The sequence below is a fragment of the Neoarius graeffei genome, chromosome 12 (assembly GCF_027579695.1).
Source record: "Neoarius graeffei isolate fNeoGra1 chromosome 12, fNeoGra1.pri, whole genome shotgun sequence".
In the NCBI taxonomy this organism is placed as follows: domain Eukaryota; kingdom Metazoa; phylum Chordata; class Actinopteri; order Siluriformes; family Ariidae; genus Neoarius; species Neoarius graeffei.
In genome coordinates this window covers 36,582,941-36,599,804 of record NC_083580.1, presented here as the reverse complement: position 1 = coordinate 36,599,804, position 16,864 = coordinate 36,582,941, and the positions used below count along the sequence as shown (strand labels likewise).

General features: G+C 43.6%; 1 protein-coding gene across 11 annotated transcripts in view; it reads right to left on the bottom strand.

Annotated features, from left to right (window-relative positions):
• fnip1 (folliculin interacting protein 1) overlaps positions 1–16,864 on the bottom strand; it is a 342,414-nt gene that overhangs the window by 249,773 nt on the left and 75,777 nt on the right. For 9 of the 11 annotated variants that reach the window (XM_060935844.1, XM_060935846.1, XM_060935845.1 and 6 more), the window contains one exon: positions 3,723–3,855. In XM_060935844.1, coding sequence (XP_060791827.1) covers positions 3,723–3,855 — 133 coding nt within the window. Of the gene's footprint in view, positions 1–3,722; positions 3,856–16,864 lie in introns of those variants that run through there. The other 2 variants (XM_060935848.1, XM_060935849.1) reach the window with 2 other exon arrangements.

Genomic DNA, 16,864 nt, shown 5'->3' with positions numbered 1-16,864 from the left:
GGTGTATGCACGCACACTCGGCGGAGGCAGTAGCTAGTGTGTCGGAGGCGACATCGGAGGGAACAGAAGCAGAGATGACGCTTATTTTGTCTCCGGTAAACCAGTCTTCTCTCGTTCAATTATGTGCTGGCATCAAAAGACACCGTTGGTTGTAAATGAAACCAAACTGAGTCGTTGGAGTGTATTTTCATACACAAATGGAGAAATGTTCGCTGAGTGTTTGTGTAGCCACCACTGCAGACCGTTGTCGTTGTTAATTTATAGCATGCTCAGCTGCGTGAATGTGTCATGCACCGAAAATAAGAGATTTACAAGCCAGGAACGCCTCATGATGCAATACGCAAGAAAAGAAAGAAGATTTACTGCCATTTTACTTTGTATTTGAGTAAAGTGAATAAATAAATGGTCTGTGGAAAATACATTTAATCCTGGGAACTGCGTGCACAGGAGTTTATTATTAGTGATGCAGTGCTATACATTGCAAACTATTGAATCCCATATAGGGAGTAAAGCACAGCAAACTCTTGTTCTTCCATTTTTCATCTTCTGTACAAATTTCGATTAACCCAATAACCGTACATCGCACACAGACAAACAATACATCAAAACGTGCGGCTCGATCGGACTCGCTATGCTATTACTTTGTTCAGCATTCTATGATTTTTTTTGCGACGTAGTCGGGAAAAAAAAAAAAAAAAATCACACAAAATTTCCCATTCATTTTCTATGGAATTAATTGAAAAAAATCGCACATTTTCAATGTTTTTCCAAACATCCGCTGCTCTGGCATGCCTTCACCTAGAGACATGATTCAAACTTTAAAACGGAGACAAAATTCTCCTGTGTGGATCTGGCATTCAACTTTTTTCCTAGGTTCTATACTTTTTGATCAGTCATAGATCAAACACCATGAGCAAATCTGGAGAAATTCAGACTTTATAATGGGTGTCTATTGCGTTACACACCAGCGGGGCTCAGGAGTTTAGAGTGTAGGCAGCCTGAAAAAAAAAGCTCTCACTTTCTCATTTAAACTGTGTTTTCAGCCACAATTTTCACTCTACATACAATTTTCTCAAAAGTAGTAGTCACACTTGTCTTGATTCACACAATGTGTCTACCTGAGCGATAGGATTTACAGTTTTTGAATGAGAAGCCTGAAAGTAACGAGAAGACAGGCACTCACTCTGCCTTATTGACTCCCATTATAAACGTGGCAGCGCTTTGACTGCAAAATCAGAAAAGTCACTTGTTTTTAACTCGCTCTATTGTCCACATTTTTTACACTAAGGACAAAAAAAAAAAACTTACATCCTTGTGTTCATGGGAGCCTTGTAGCACTCAATGTGAAAGAATTTTGTGAATAGCTCCTTTCGTTTCCGTGTAAATCCCCGTTGTTTGAGGAGAGGGAACTCAGAAAAAGCGCTCTTTGCTTGTTATATTGTGTCTTTTCCCTGCACCGAGCACCGTTACCAAGGCGACGAGCTGCACTCAGGGAGCAGAGAGGGGCGGGGCTGCTCTCTCTCTCACACGATAGGACTTACACCACAGATCAGGCACTGAGTGGTTGTCAAGCACGCGCGTGTCTAGCAACCGGTGGATTCGGAGCCTGCGTGGTATAACTGTGAGCATCAAAAACGATTAAACTTTTTCCCCATCCAAAGTGTACCACATTTTAACGATATGACTGAGTAAAATCTCCATAAATTTAAGATTGAAAATTTAAGACCATGGGGTTTGAAATTTAAGACTTTAAGACTGTTTAATGGCCTTATTTTAGGAAAATTAAATTTAAGACTTTTTAAGGACCCGCGGCCACCCTGATGTCATGTGAATGCAGCCACAGTAGGTCTCAGAGCTGCAAACTTTGTAATACAACCCACTCAGCAATGCATATTTAAAATTAATAAACCTATAGTGCATAAGTTATAAATTTATGCATATGCATCAAATTTATGCATCAGCTTTGGAACCAAAAGATCACTGGTTCAATTCCCTAGACCAGCAGGAATGGCTGAAGATTTCAAGAAGTTTGTCATATGTATAGTAAAAACACAGAGGTTCAGAGAATGCAATGAAATTCTTACTTTGCTGCTTTCCTTACACACAGTAACACATACACTCAACAAACACATGACAAAAAGATGCCCAAAAGGGAATAAAAGTAATAAAAAGTAGTAAAACTAAATAGGTAAAAGAAGTGCCAAAAAACCTGAGTTAATTTGTAAAGTGACTCTGTGCTTTGTGCAAACAGGTAGCTGCAGTGGGGATGCTGGAGAATGGGGAGTGCAGTATTTAGTGTGTTGTATTGTTCAGGAGCCTGATAGCCTGTGGATAGAAACTGTTTGTGAATCTTGCAGTCCTTGATTTGACACTCCAGTAGCATCTCCCTGATGGCAGGAGTGTAAAGAGACTGTGTTGTGGGTGTGTGTTGTCCTTAATAATGCTATGAGCCCTCCTGATGACCCCCTGGTGTTGTAAATGCCCTGTAGTGATGGGAAGGGAAGTGCCCTTAAGCAAGGCACCTAACCCCCAACTGCTTCCTGGGCTGCTTTAGGTATGTTGTACATCACTCTGGATAAGAGCATCTGCTAAAGGCCTGTAATGTAATTGTGGCAGCGGAGGCGTGGTCAAGTGTCGGTCTGTGAATGGAAGGCGGAGTCAAGGAAGGTAAGTGGCAGAAATCACTGCACCTGACGGGAATTAACCTGTGTTTGTGTGTCTTCCCCAGTGACTGCACCCTATAAGAGGAGAGAGAGAGAGCAGAGGAAGGGAGCTCTCCCCCCAACCAGAACACTTGTGTGCGTGTGCGTGCGTGGGAGAATAAATGTAAAGCTGAAAAGCTAAAATAAAAGGGTTTGTGCAAACTCAGTTCTGGGCTGCCGTGCTTCTGTGCTCCACCCACCTTAACTATTTCTACAGTAATGTAATGACAGTTATATTTATGATGCATTTATGTTCATTAAGTGAATTAAGCCCATGTTTAACATTTTAAACCAAAACCAGCAGGCTCAAGGACAGTTTCTTTCACCAGGCGGTCAGGAGGCTCAACTCCCTCCCTGTTCTGCCCCTCCTCCCCCCTCTGCCCCCTGCCACAGATTCTGCTCGCACACCCCCCTGCCCCCCCTTCAGCATCTAACATGTCACCCTCACAGTCCCCCCCCAACACACACACACACTCTCTCAACGTTCATTAACACACAGAACTCAGGGACTGCACATTTCACTTTACCTCGCTCATTTGCACTATTCCGCACTACCTCACCTTAACAGCTATTAGTTTGTTGTTTATACTGCTTATTTCATGTTTACCTGCTATACCTCAAGTGCCCTTGACTGTTTATTTGCTCCAATATATGAGTGTTTAGTCTGTCTAGTTCTTATCTAGAGTGTTTATACTGTTTATATTGTTTTATTTCAATTATTCTATGCATTGCCTGTTTGCACCGTGGGTCAGAGAAGACTGAAATTTCATCTGTGCTGTATGCCGAGCATGTATAGCATATTTGACAATAAAGTTGACTTGACACATCACATGTAACTGGCTATATAGACTGGCCAACTAAATAGTTTTGTTTTTTGTTTTTTTTAAACTCATGTGCACACATGCAAGTAGCCTTCAGGATTTTTGTCCAGTGCTAAGGTGAGCGGGAAAGGGTTTATTTATGAATTTATTAAAATTTATTTATTTATTTATTTATTGTGTGTGGGGGGGGTTTACTCACCATGACTGAGGCTTCCTCCATGCCTCTCTTCTTAGCGTCAGAGTCGAAGAGGATATTTCGGCCTCGTCTCTCACAGTCTTGGTAGACGATGAGGCGGATCTGGCTGGGCTCCAGCTCTGAAGATGGCCAGCTGCTGTAAGGCAGACAACTGTCAGGAGGAACATGGCATTGTTCCAACACACAACAGTTTGCTTTCACCCTTTTTACCAATATACTGACATTCCATTCCACCGGTGGAATGGAGACTGACGTCAGTTTTAATCAAAAATTCAAATGAAGTATTTTATTGCCACGAGTCTGTTAGAGGACTAGTCAGGAGACTCTTAGCTTTCATTGCATACATTGTGTCTGTTACCCCATTCCCACTCAGAATGAAAATCGTATATTTAGGGTCCGAGCACCAAGGTGCAAAACCCTATTGTTTTAAGCATGTGTTATTCTTATTAGGGCCCAAGCACTGAGGTGCAGGACTATGGGCTGCACCATAGGTGCAAAGCCCTATTGTTTGCGTCCGTTTTTTTCTTCTTCTTTCTTTATTTATTCATTCATTCTCTGCACGCAAACTTATTTTTGAGGCACTTGCGATGCTCAGAAACTCAGGAATTTTGGCATACTAATCAAATGTGCATAAAATCACAAAGTTACATTGAACAAGGGACTGGGAGTGGTCCCAGAGCTCTATAGCACCCCCGAGAACAGGCTATGGTTGAGATGAAGTTACTCGGGTCAGCACGAAATTTGGTGTGATCGATACTCTTGTGACACATGACAATTTTCACTTGGTTCTATTTGACTCTGCCTAACAGAAAGTCAGCCATGCTGGATGGAATGTGGGATTTTTAAATTTTCCCACGCTGTTTTGAGGGGCTTACCATGGCTAAAAACTCATGAAACTTTACACATACATTTGCCCTATGATACAATTTGAGGTGATATGGTAATTTCATCTAGACGGGCTTCATTAACTCCATAGCGCCACCTAGTTCAAAAATACAGATTTGACACCTTGTAAATATTTGAAAACTCATGAAATTTGGTACACGTCAGTCATGCGCATCACTACTCGGCGATAGGGGCTTGACCCCATGTGTGTCCGGGGGACTCTATAGTGCCCCAACATGTCATTCAGACTTCTGCCCGGTATATAGTTTCACCTATTGGTCAAAATTGGTAGGTGTGTGGGATGCCCCAAGATGAACAAAACTGAAATGCACATTGTTCTAGCCAATTACCTTGTAACAGAATTTGCGATACCTTGCATGACGTTGAAATGCCGAACCAATAAATTTGTATGTTTTGCCATGCAAACAGGAAGGGTGTCAAATTCACCATGCATTGCCTGATGGTGCTAAAACTTCACAGGTTATAAAGACATCAGCGTTCTAATGATATTCCCATGCCCAAAGTGAGCCTCTCGTGTCGTGCCAGCCCTTGAGTGCAAGGGTCCTTTATCACTGCTAGCGGCTATATTTTCTTTTATTCTGCAGTAATGGTGTCCTGTGGGAATGGGAGCAAAACAGCAAAGTCAAAATGTTAATCTACCCCCAGCAATCTAGCAACATTTTTGGAAATCTTTTGTTCCGGCTCCAGTGGGAATCGGAACCATCAGTATTGTGATGTAGTGATGGCATGACACATACTGCCTCAACTGGCAGCAAATTCAAAAACAAACAGCAAACATCAGTAGATATAGTGGGAATGAAATCTACATGGGGAACACGTTCCAAAATCTAATGTGGATAGCTGAAACCACAGACAGGACCAAACCATATATAAAGCTTGTTTTTCATATATATATATAAGTGGTGCTTGAAAGTTTGTGAACCCTTTAGAATTTTCTACATTTCTGCATAAATATGACCTAAAACAGCAGCAGATTTTCACACAAGTCACACAAGTAGATAAAGAGAACCCAGTTAAACAAATGAGACAAAAAATATTATACTTGGTCATTTATTTATTGAGGAAAATTATCCAATATTACATATCTGTGAGTGGCAAAAGTATGTGAACCTTTGCTTTCAGTATCTGGTGTGACCCCCCTTGTGCAGCAATAACTGCAACTAAACATTTCTGGTAACTGTTGATCAGTCCTGCACACCAGCTTGGAGGAATTTTAGCCCATTTCTCCGTACAGAACAGCTTCAACTCTGGGATGCTGGTGGGTGTCCTCACATGAACTGCTCATTTTAGGTCCTTCCACAACATTTCAATTGGATTAAGGTCAGGACTTTGACTTGGCCATTCCAAAACATTAACTTTATTCTGCTTTAACCATTCTTTGGTAGAATGACTTGTGTGCTTAGGGTCGTTGTCTTGCTGCATGACCCACCTTCTCTTGAGATTCAGTTCATGGACAGATGTCCTGACATTTTCCTTTAGAATTCACTGGTAGAATTCAGAATTCATTGTTCCATCAATGATGGCAAGCCATCCTGCCCCAGATGCAGCAAAACAGGCCCAAACCATGATACTACCACCACCATGTTTCACAGATAGAATAAGGTTCTTATGCTGGAATGCAATGTTTTCCTTTCTCCAAACATAACGCTTCACATTTAAAACAAAAAGTTCTATTTTGGCCTCATCCGTCCACAAAACATTTTTCCAATAGCCTTCTGGCTTGTCCACATGATCTTTAGCAAACTGCAGATGAGCAGCAATGTTCTTTTTGGAGAGCAGTGGCTTTCTCCTTACAACCCTGCCATGTACACCACTGTCGTTCAGTGTTCTCCTGATGGTGGACTCATGAACATTAGCCAATGTGAGAGAGGCCTTCAGTTGCTTAGAAGTTACCCTGGGGTCCTTTGTGACCTAGCCAACTATTATATGCCTTGCTCTTGGAGTGATCTTTATTGGTTATCCACTCCTAGGGAGGGTAAGGTCTTGAATTTCCTCCATTTGTACACAATCTGTCTGACTGTGGATTGGTGGAGTCCAAACTCTTTAGAAGTGGTTTTGTAACCTTTTCCAGCCTGTTGAGCATTAACAACAATTTGTCTGAGGTCCTCAGAAATCTCCTTTGTTCGTGCCATGATACACTTCCACGTCTTGTGAAGATCAGACTTTGATAGATCCCTGTTCTTTAAATAAAACAGGGTGGCCACTCACACCTGATTATCATCCCATTGACTGAAAACACCTGACTCTAATTTCACCTTCAAATTAACTGCAAATCTTAGAGGTTCACATACTTTTGCCACTCACAGATATGTAATATTGGATAATTTTCCTCAGTAAATAAATGACCAAATATAATATTTCTGTCTTATTTGTTTACTCTATCTACTTTTAGGACTTGTGTGAAAATCTGATGTTTTAGGTCATATTTATGCAGAAGTATAGAAAAATCGAAAGGATTCACAAATTTTCAAGCACCACTGTATCTATGATAAAGTTTCATTGATAAACCACACAATGACATCAACAATAGTAACTAATAATAAAAGTTAACAGTATACAGTCATAAAAGTTATATGAATGTGCTCTCTCCCTCTAATGAATGAGATTCTGACGTTTCCACTTCATGTTTTAATCATGGCTGAGATGCAACGATAGATGCAAGTGTGGAGACTTTTAATTACCAGTATAGTCAGATCAACAAAAAAAAGACAAACGCATGAAAATGACAGGAGAAATGAGGAACATGACGAGCTTCAGCTTAGAAAATAAAGACAAACGCAAGACAAACTAACAGAAGCCAGGGCTTAAATAAGCTGAGTAATACATGAAAGTTGAAAGCAGGTGTGTGTGGTTTTGTGGGAATGTAATTTGTATTAGTTTGAGGGGCATGCCAGTATGCTTGAGCGAGTGAGTGGATATGGCAGTCCCACTGTATAAGCAAAAAAAATGTTATAAATAGCCTTTACTTGAACAAAATGGATGTTCAGAAAAAGGAAAACAACTCTCAACAGAGACATGATGCAGCTTGACTCAAGCCATGTTGTTAACTAGCTAATATCTCAGCTTGGGCTTTTCACAACAATGGACTTGCCACCTCATGAATCATACGTCATACCTCATCTTGCATGGTTGGTGGTCCGTAGCATTCCGTTAAATACAGTCAGGTGGGAAGGAATACACAATATCCATTACGTTATGGAAGACAGAGTTGGAATGGAAATTCATCTTTTCTGTGTTGTTTTTACATCATACAATAATGGATTTCGTATGCAAAAGGGGCTTGCTTGTGTGTGAAGTTGCAGCTGTGCAAGGCAATGGAAAATTAAGGGAGCCCCCTGCCGGGCAAACAATTCACACCTCTCTACAATAAAATTAGTACAAAGATAAAATGGACAGCACAACCAAAGTGTGTTTGATAGTAAAACACTGTATATGAATTCCATTCTATAACTAACATTTAAACCCTAAAACTATAGCATTTAAACCCAAATAACAGACTTCAATAAATGTTAACTTCCTTGCTCTCCTACAAAAATCCAGTCCGGTTCCAGTGTTACTGAAGAAAAAAACCCAAACATTTAGTCACAGATGTCATCTTCGAAATGCATTCACTAGTTCGTGCTTTTGTTACACCTAGGTTAGATTATTGCAATGCCCTGTTGTCTGGATATTCTAGTTGGTGCATAAACAAGATCCAGTTAGTCCAGAATGCAGCAGCAAGAGTCCTTGCTAGAAGCAGAAGATATGACCACATTGCCCATCCCTTATCCACACTGCAAGCTCCCAAATAAATCTTGAATTATTATAAAATACAACTATTGACCAAAAAAAAAAAAGCACTGAATGGTCTTGGGCCACAGTACCTGAGTGAACTTCTGGTCTTTTATGACCCACCATGCCTACTTGGATCAAGAAGTGCAGGCTATTTGTTGGTACCACAAATCCCCAGTTATGGAACAGCCTTCCTACGAGTGTTCAGGACTCAGACACAGTCTCAGTGTTTAAGTCCAAGCTAAAATTTTAGTTTAGTCAAGCCTTTTGTTAATAGCTTTTTATGAGGCAAAGGAGCAGATATGGGATGTATAGATACTATCGTCACCACACTTATGCATTCACTTTGGTTTGTTGACAGAGAGGCTAGTTGCTTTATGTCACAGGACTCCCTCATGTCTGTTACCTTTTGGATCTCCCTTTTAGTTATGCTGTCATAATTAGTCTTGCCAGAGTCCCTGCTTGCACACAATGGATACTGTTCTAAACTATTAGGTGATAATGAACATACTTAACCTGCGTTTTCCCTCTGGCTCTCCCTCTGTATGCCCTTCTCTGTCAAGTTGCACATCAATCCTGAGACACCAGTGATGCTGGCCTCTCCTGCTCATCAGACCTGCCTGATCCATCCTGATACCCTACTTCTGGGCTAGTGTCTCAGGCATTGGTCCTGTGGAGGATGGCCCCATATGGACAGTCGAAAGATGAACTTGAAAGATGGCTCTGGATACTTACAGTTTTGTTACAATGGTTTAGGACTACAATTGACATGATAACTTTAGGAATGCAGCTGTCATGAACAGTTTTGCACTCAAGTCTCCATCAATGAACAGTTGATAACTTCAACAAAATAGACTTCATGCTGAAACTTTAATGAATCTCTTGGTTACACAATTATACTTTATGAAAATATAGGACGCAGTTAGATTAGAAAGTTATAACCATGCTATCTGTTATCACCCAAACGAGAATGGGTTCCCTCTTGAGTCCGATTCCTCTCAAGGTTTCCAACTCATGTTGTCTGAGGGAGTTTTTCCCCTACCATTGTCGTCTCAGGCTTGCTCATCAGGGTTAAATAAATTTCTTAGGGAAAATCAGTTCATATGTTTAAAGTCTTTATTTTTCTGCAAAGCTGCTTTGCAACAAATGTTTGTTAAAAGTGCTTTACAAACCAGAAACACAGCAAAGTCTCGCCTGTTCAGAAGCGAGCAAACAATGTCACATTGCATTAAGACCAAAGTTCACATATTTATAAAACAAACAAACAAACAAACAAACAAACAAACAAACAAACAAACAAAAACCCTGAGGGAGAAGGCCTCTTTAGGGTGGATGTTAAAATGCTATGGGCACAGGATCACCTTTACTTTTGGAGATATTTAAAAATGTTGACGCTTTGTCAAATTTTTCATCATAGGTCAAGATTAAAAAATTCATCCCTGGGGAGAAGCCTTCCACGTGGCGAATATGCATATGCAGTATGGACACAGGATCACCTTTACTTTTGGAGATATTTGAAAATGTCAAAAGTTTTTACAGACAGACGGATGTCCGGAAAAGTGACCGCTAAGTCTCACAAAACTGATACACAGGCAAGACAATAAACTGACTTGACAAGATATGGAGAGTTCTCAGACATATTGTGTTTTGGTAAACTGGGATGTTTGGATGCTGTTTTGGAAAACTGGCATTTATTATGTGATCCATGGCTGCAGCCTTGTGGTCAGTGGCCAGTTCTAGAAAAAGTCTGACATTGTCAGACGTTTTGGAAGAGTTATTTAGGAGTGAATATTTTTACTTGTGTTTGGATAAGTTTACACAGAATTTCTATGGTTAAAGATAACTCATTCTAATTTTGGATGTTTATGGACAAGCATGTGGAGCATATCAGAGAGCAGGGTTAAGGTTAACCCAAAGCATTATTACTATTTACTTTGAAGATGCCCCTCCTAGAACTGCCACCTTATTGTGGTGGAGGGGTTTGTGCGCTTGAATGATCCTAGGAGCCATGTTGTCGGGGGCATTACGCCCCTGTTAGGGTCTCCCAAGGCACACAGGTCCTAGATGACAGGCCAGACCAAGAGCAGTTCACCAAAACCCTTATGGATAATAGATCAAGGACCATGACGTCGCCCGGTATGGCGCAGCTGGGGCCCCACCCTGGAGCCAGGTCCGGGGTTGGGGCTCGTATGCGAGAGCTTGGTGGCCGGGCCTTTGCCCACGGGGCCCGGCCGGGCTCAGTCCAAATCGGTGACGTGGGCCCGACCTCCTGTGGGTTCACCACCCAAAGAGGTAGCCGTAGGGGGCCGGTGCAGTGTGGATTGGGCGGCAGTTGAAGGCAGGGGCCTCGACAACCTGATCCCCAAACACAGCGGCTAGCTGTTGGGACATGGAATGTCACTTCGCTGGGGGGGAAAGAGCCTGAGCTTGTGCGGGAGGTTGAGAGGTACCGGCTAGAGATAGTTGGGCTCACCTCCACGCACAGCTTGGACTCCGGAACCCAGTTTCTCGAGAGGGGTTGGACTCTCCACTTCTCTGGAGTCGCCCATGGTGAGCGGTGGCGGGCTGGTGTGGACTTGCTTATAGCTCCCCAGCTCAGCCGCCATGTGTTGGAGTTTACCCCAGTGAACGAGAGGGTCGCCTCTCTGCGCCTTCGGATCAGGGAGAGGGCTCTTGCCGTTGTTTGTGCCTACAGGCCGAATAGCAGTATAGTGTATCCGGCCTTCTTGGAGTCCCTGGGAGAGGTACTGAGAGGTGCTCAGACTGGGGACTCCATTGTTCTACTGGGGGACTTCAATGCTCACGTGGGCGACGACAGTGACACCTGGAGGGGTGTGATTGGGAGGAACGGCCTCCCCGATCTGAATCCGAGTGGTGTTTTATTATTGGACTTCTCTGCTAGTCACAGTTTGTCCATAACGAACACCATGTTCGAGCATAGGGGTGTCCATAAGTGCACGTGGCACCAGAACACCTTAGGTCGGAGGTCGATGATCAACTTTGTTGTCGTTTCATCTGATCTCTGGCCCTATGTCTTGGACACTTGGTTGAAGAGAGGGGCTGAGCTGTCAACTGATCACTACCTGGTGGTGAGTTGGATCTGCTGGCAGAGGAGGAAGCCGGACAGACCTGGCAGGCCCAAACGTATGGTGAGGGTCTGCTGGGAACATCTGGCCCAGCACTCTGTCAGGGAGGTCTTTAACTCCCACCTCCGGAAGCTGGGAGAAGCTCTCCCGAGGGAGGTGGGGGACATGGAGTCTGAGTGGACCATGTTCTCTACCTCCATTGTAGACACGGCTGTTCGGAGCTGTGGCCGCAAGGTCTACGGTGCCTGTCATGGCGGCAATCCCCGAACCTGGTGGTGGACACCGGAAGTAAGGGATGCCGTCAAGCTGAAGAAGGATTCCTATCAGGCCATGTTGGCCTCTGGGACTCCTGAGGCAGCTGATGGGTATTTGCAGGCCAGGCGTGCCGCAGCTCGGGCAGTTGCGGAGGCAAAAACTCGGAACTGGGAGGAGTTCGGTGAGGCCATGGAGGAGGACTATCAGTCGGCCTCAAAGAAATTCTGACAAACCATCCGGCGCCTCAGAAGGGGGAAGCAGTACTCTGCCAACACTGTTTACAGTGCGGGTGGAGAGCTGTTGACCTCGACTGGGGACATTGTCGGGCGGTGGAAGGAATACTTCGAAGATCTCCTCAATCCCACCATCACGTCTTCCATTGAGGAAGCGGAGGCTGATGACTCAGAGGTGGACTCGTCCATTACCCAAGCCGAAGTCACTGAGGTGGTTTGCAAGCTCCTCGGTGGCAAGGCACCGGGGGTGGATGAGATCCGCCCTGAGTATCTCAAGTCTCTGGATGTTGTGGGGCTGTCTTGGCTGACACGCCTCTGCAACATCACGTGGCGGTCGGGGACAGTGCCTCTGGAGTGGCAGACTGGGGTGGTGGTCCCTCTTTTTAAGAAAGGGGACGGGAGAGTGTGCTCAAATTATAGGGGAAATCATACTTCTCAGCCTCCCCGGGAAGGTTTACTCCAGGGTACTGGAGAGGAGAATTCAGCCAATAGTCGAACCTCAGATCCAGGAGGAACAACGCAGTTTTCATCCTGGTCACAGAACACTGAACCAGCTCTATACCCTTCATGGGGTGCTCGAGGGTTCATGGGAGTTTGCCCAACCAGTCCACATGTGCTTTGTGGATCTGGAGAAGGCATTCAACCATGTCCTTCGTGGTATTCTGTGAGGGGTGCTTCGGGAGTATGGGGTTCGGGGCTCTTTGCTAAGGGCTGTCCGGTCCCTATACAAACAGAGCAGGAGTCTGGTTCGCATTGCCGGCAGTAAGTCAGACCTGTTCCCAGTGCATGTTGGACTCCAGCAGGGCTGCCCTTTGTCACCGGTTCTGTTCATAATTTTTATATACAGAATTTCTAGGCGCAGCCAGGGGCCGGAAGGAATCCTGTTTGGGAACCACAGGATTCCATCTCTGCTTTTTGCAAATGATGATGTCCTGTTGGCTTCTTCAAACGAGGACCTTCAGCATGCACTGGGGTGGTTTGCAGTCGAGTGTGAAGCGGCTGGGATGAGAATCAGCACCTCCAAGTCCGAGGCCATGGTTCTCGACCGGAAAAGGGTGGCTTGCCCTCTCCAGGTTGGTGGAGAAGTCCTGCCTCAAGTGGAGGAGTTTAAGTATATCGGGATCTTGTTCACGAGTGAGGGAAGGATAGAGCGTGAGATCAACAGGCGGATCGGTGCAGCCTCCGCAGTGATGCGGTCGCTTTACTGGTCCGTTGTGGCGAAGGAGGAGCTGAGCCAAAAGGTGAAGCTCTCGATTTACCGGTCGATCTACGTTCCAACTCTCACCTATGGTCATGAGCTTTGGGTAATGACCAAAAGAACAAGATTGCGGATACAAGCGGCCGAAATGAGTTTCCTTCGCAGGGTGCCTAGGCGCTCCCTTCAAGATAGGGTGAGAAGCACAGTCACTCGGGAGGAGCTCGGAGTAGAGCCGCTGCTCCTCCACATCGAGAGGAATCAGCTGAGGTGGCTCGGGCATCTCTTTTGGATGCCTCCTGGACACCTCCCTGGGGAGGTGTTCCAGGCATGTCCCCCCGGGAGGAGGCCCCCGGGAAGACCCAGGACACGCTGGAGGGGCTATGTCTCTCGGCTGGCCTGGGAACGCCTCGGTGTTCTTCCTGAGGAGCTGGCCGAGGTGTCTGGGGAAAGGGAAGTTTGGGCTTCCATGCTCAGACTGTTGCCTCCACGACCCGGCACCGGATAAGACTCAAGATGAAAAACATTGCGGGGGTTGGCAACAACACCACACACTTTTTTGGGAACTTTTCTCTGAAAATCCTGCCCCTAATAGGCTCGGTAAAAAGCAAATTCTTATAGCCCTGAGTGTCTACTCATAGCAGTCAGTAACTATTACTGTGGAGTGTGTACTACCAAAAAAGGCAGAAATTCAATTTTTGTGCTTCGGGTAAAAAGAGTTAAATACACTTCAGCCCACACCTCTTCTTCCTTCCCAGTCATCTGGAGAGTAACTAGGAAAAAAAATGGACATGGTGACTGCTGACCAATAACTTTGCACAAATCATCAGATGGCACAGTTGGAGCCAATGGCAGCCATTTCTGACAGTCTAGAAATTACTGCAATAAACATGAGGAAGAGGCTTGCTCAGAAAAGAACAGCACCTGCAGTGTATGAAAGATATTTGGATTTCGGGTTATTGGATAACTTGGAACATAGGGTGAAGATCATAGCTGAACTTTAGCTCACATGCTCAATTTAAATATCATTCCTTTGAATCATTCAACTATCATTCATTCATCCAAAGATCTGAAAAACATTGTGGTAAAGAGAAAATGTTACTTTTCATTGCAAGTATGAAAGGACTTGAACTATAAATTTGGGCATAGGTGTAGCTGAGCTTTAGTTTAAGGTACAAAAGAGTTTTTTTTGCCAGAGAGAACCTGGGCTTCAGCTAAAAGTGTACTGAAAAAAAGGCTTTGTTATTTCTCTGAATTAGATTAGATCAGGCTCCTCTAATTAATATTCATTCCTGAAGAAAAACCTTCAACATTAGCATAGTTCTCAGTTCTACTGCACTCATTCTAAAACCTGGATAGCCTCTAATGCATGTGTGCATTTGACATGCACTTTAAAAAGTAATGGAGTGACGGTAACAGTATTTGCAATAAATAAAAGTATAAATGCATCACTTCTTCCCCTTTTCTCTGACTTGCCTTGCACACTTGCTGGAATGCTAGCTTGAATAGTGAGGGCATCAATATCAGAGTAAGGAGATAAAGTTTTCTTAACAAGCATAATAGGCTGACTGTAAGGCATAGCCTATTGTAACTTAACCTATTAGTGTCTGGGTCTAGGCTACTAAATAAACAGGTAAATTGTTTTTATTGTTGAATCACAGCAAAACAAGTAACCCTTCATTAAAGGCATGAACGAACTTACTTTCTTTTTCTCTCTCTCACACACACACTTCACATCTCAATAGTGAACTTTAACAAAATAGTAGCCTTGGGTGGCACAGTAGTGCAGTGGTTAGCACTGCCACCTCACAGCAAGAAGATTCCGGGTTTGAACCTCGTGGCTGATGGAGGCCCTTTTGTGTGGAGTTTGCATGTTCTCACCATGTCTGCATGGGTTTCCTTCAGGTGTTCCAGTTCTCAGTCCCATAGTTCAAAGACATGTAGATTAGGTAAAAATACCCAGCCACTGGGGTTGTACAAGCCAGTGCATAGCCGGTCCCAAGCCTAGATAATTTGGGGAGGGTTGCGTCAGGAAGGGCATCTGGTGTAAAACCTATGCCAAATCAAATATGCGGAACAGATCCCCTGTGGCGACCCCTAACAGGAGCAGCCGGAAGAGCAACAACAAAATAGTCATCTACTGTCTTTTTTTTTGCCTAGTGCTTGGATGCACTGTACTGAAAAAGAAAGTAGTCCACAGGTCCAAGATTTAACCTATTTTGATCTGTAAACTTAAAATTGCCAGATTTTAACTTTTCATTGATTATCAGCTATATTGTCAGTGTTTGCCTGACTAGGTTCTTCGTTTAAAAAAAACAAAAAAAACAACTGGGTTTGGGTGGTGTATTCTAAACCAAAGCTACGGATACCGTTTTGGGAAAAATAACTTGTAGGCCTATTATGAACCCGTGCATGCACCCTTTCCTCTCTGTGTGCACAAGAGAGAGAGAGTGTGTGTGTGTGTGTGTGTGTGTGTGTGTGTGTGTGTGTGTGAGTGAGTGAGTGAGTGCACATGTAGGGCGGTGCTAGAGATTATGGGGCTGCTTGACTTTTCATTGAGGGTGCACTACAATTTACGATTTCCCGTTAATGTGCCAGTTGCCACAGTTTAAAATAAAAGAAAACCTAAAAATAAGCACCGTTTGCCGATTACGGCAAGTACCCTGAAATGCCCTCTGCACATTTAATAATAAATAAAGAAAATCTTTATCACAACAATTTATCCATTTTAAAAGTTATGATATTAGTAAAGGGTGGCACGGTGGTGTAATGGTTAGCACTGTCGCCTCACAACAAAAAGGTTCTGGGTTGGAACCCAGAGGCCAACAGGGGTTTTCCTGTATGGAGTCTGCGGGGTTTCCTCCGGGTGCTCCGGTTTCCTCTATGGTCCAAAGACATGCAGGTCAGGCTTATTGGTGGCTCTACATTGACTGTAGGTGTGAATGGTTGTTTGTCTCTATGTGTCAGTGCTGTGACGATCTGGCAACTTGGCCAAGTTGTACCCTGCCTCTCACCCATAGTCAGTTGAGATAGGCTCCAGCTTGCCTGCAACCCTGTACAGGATAAGTGGTTACGAATATTAGTTAAAAAATATATATATATTAAAAAATTAAGCTTACCTGGACGCAACCGTTTGCAATGAAACCGGCTCTCCATTTGTAATGTGACTTGTACACTAGAATGCCTTTTACCTTCTTTACACAGACCCATCAAATAAAGGCTTCCAATTCTAAAAAAAAACCAAAATCCTGTGTACACATGTGCATGTTCTCACTGCTTCAGATGGGTTGAATACAGAGAAAGAACGTCACTGTGCTGTAATGTATATCTGGCAAAATTTTCTAATTCTAAAAATCCAATCAGAAACTTTCTGTAACCATGTGATTTTTACTGGCAAAATATGCAAATCAATTGGGGTGTAAAGTGATGTTACAATCTCAAATTCTCTTGCATAATTTGTACTTGGAGCACAATATCTGAACCTCGGAGAGACTAAGACATCAGCACCCAGGAACACTGTTGTTCTTTTAAAATAAAATCTGTACACAGTATACAGGTACAAATATGAACAAGTGAACACTCGAACATGTTTTATAAAGGAATTTATTTGTGGGTTTTGTTAATCTTTAATTGCTTACACCAAGGAATTTATACTTTTGGTTTGTTAGTCTATAAACAGGATTATGCAAAAATTACTAG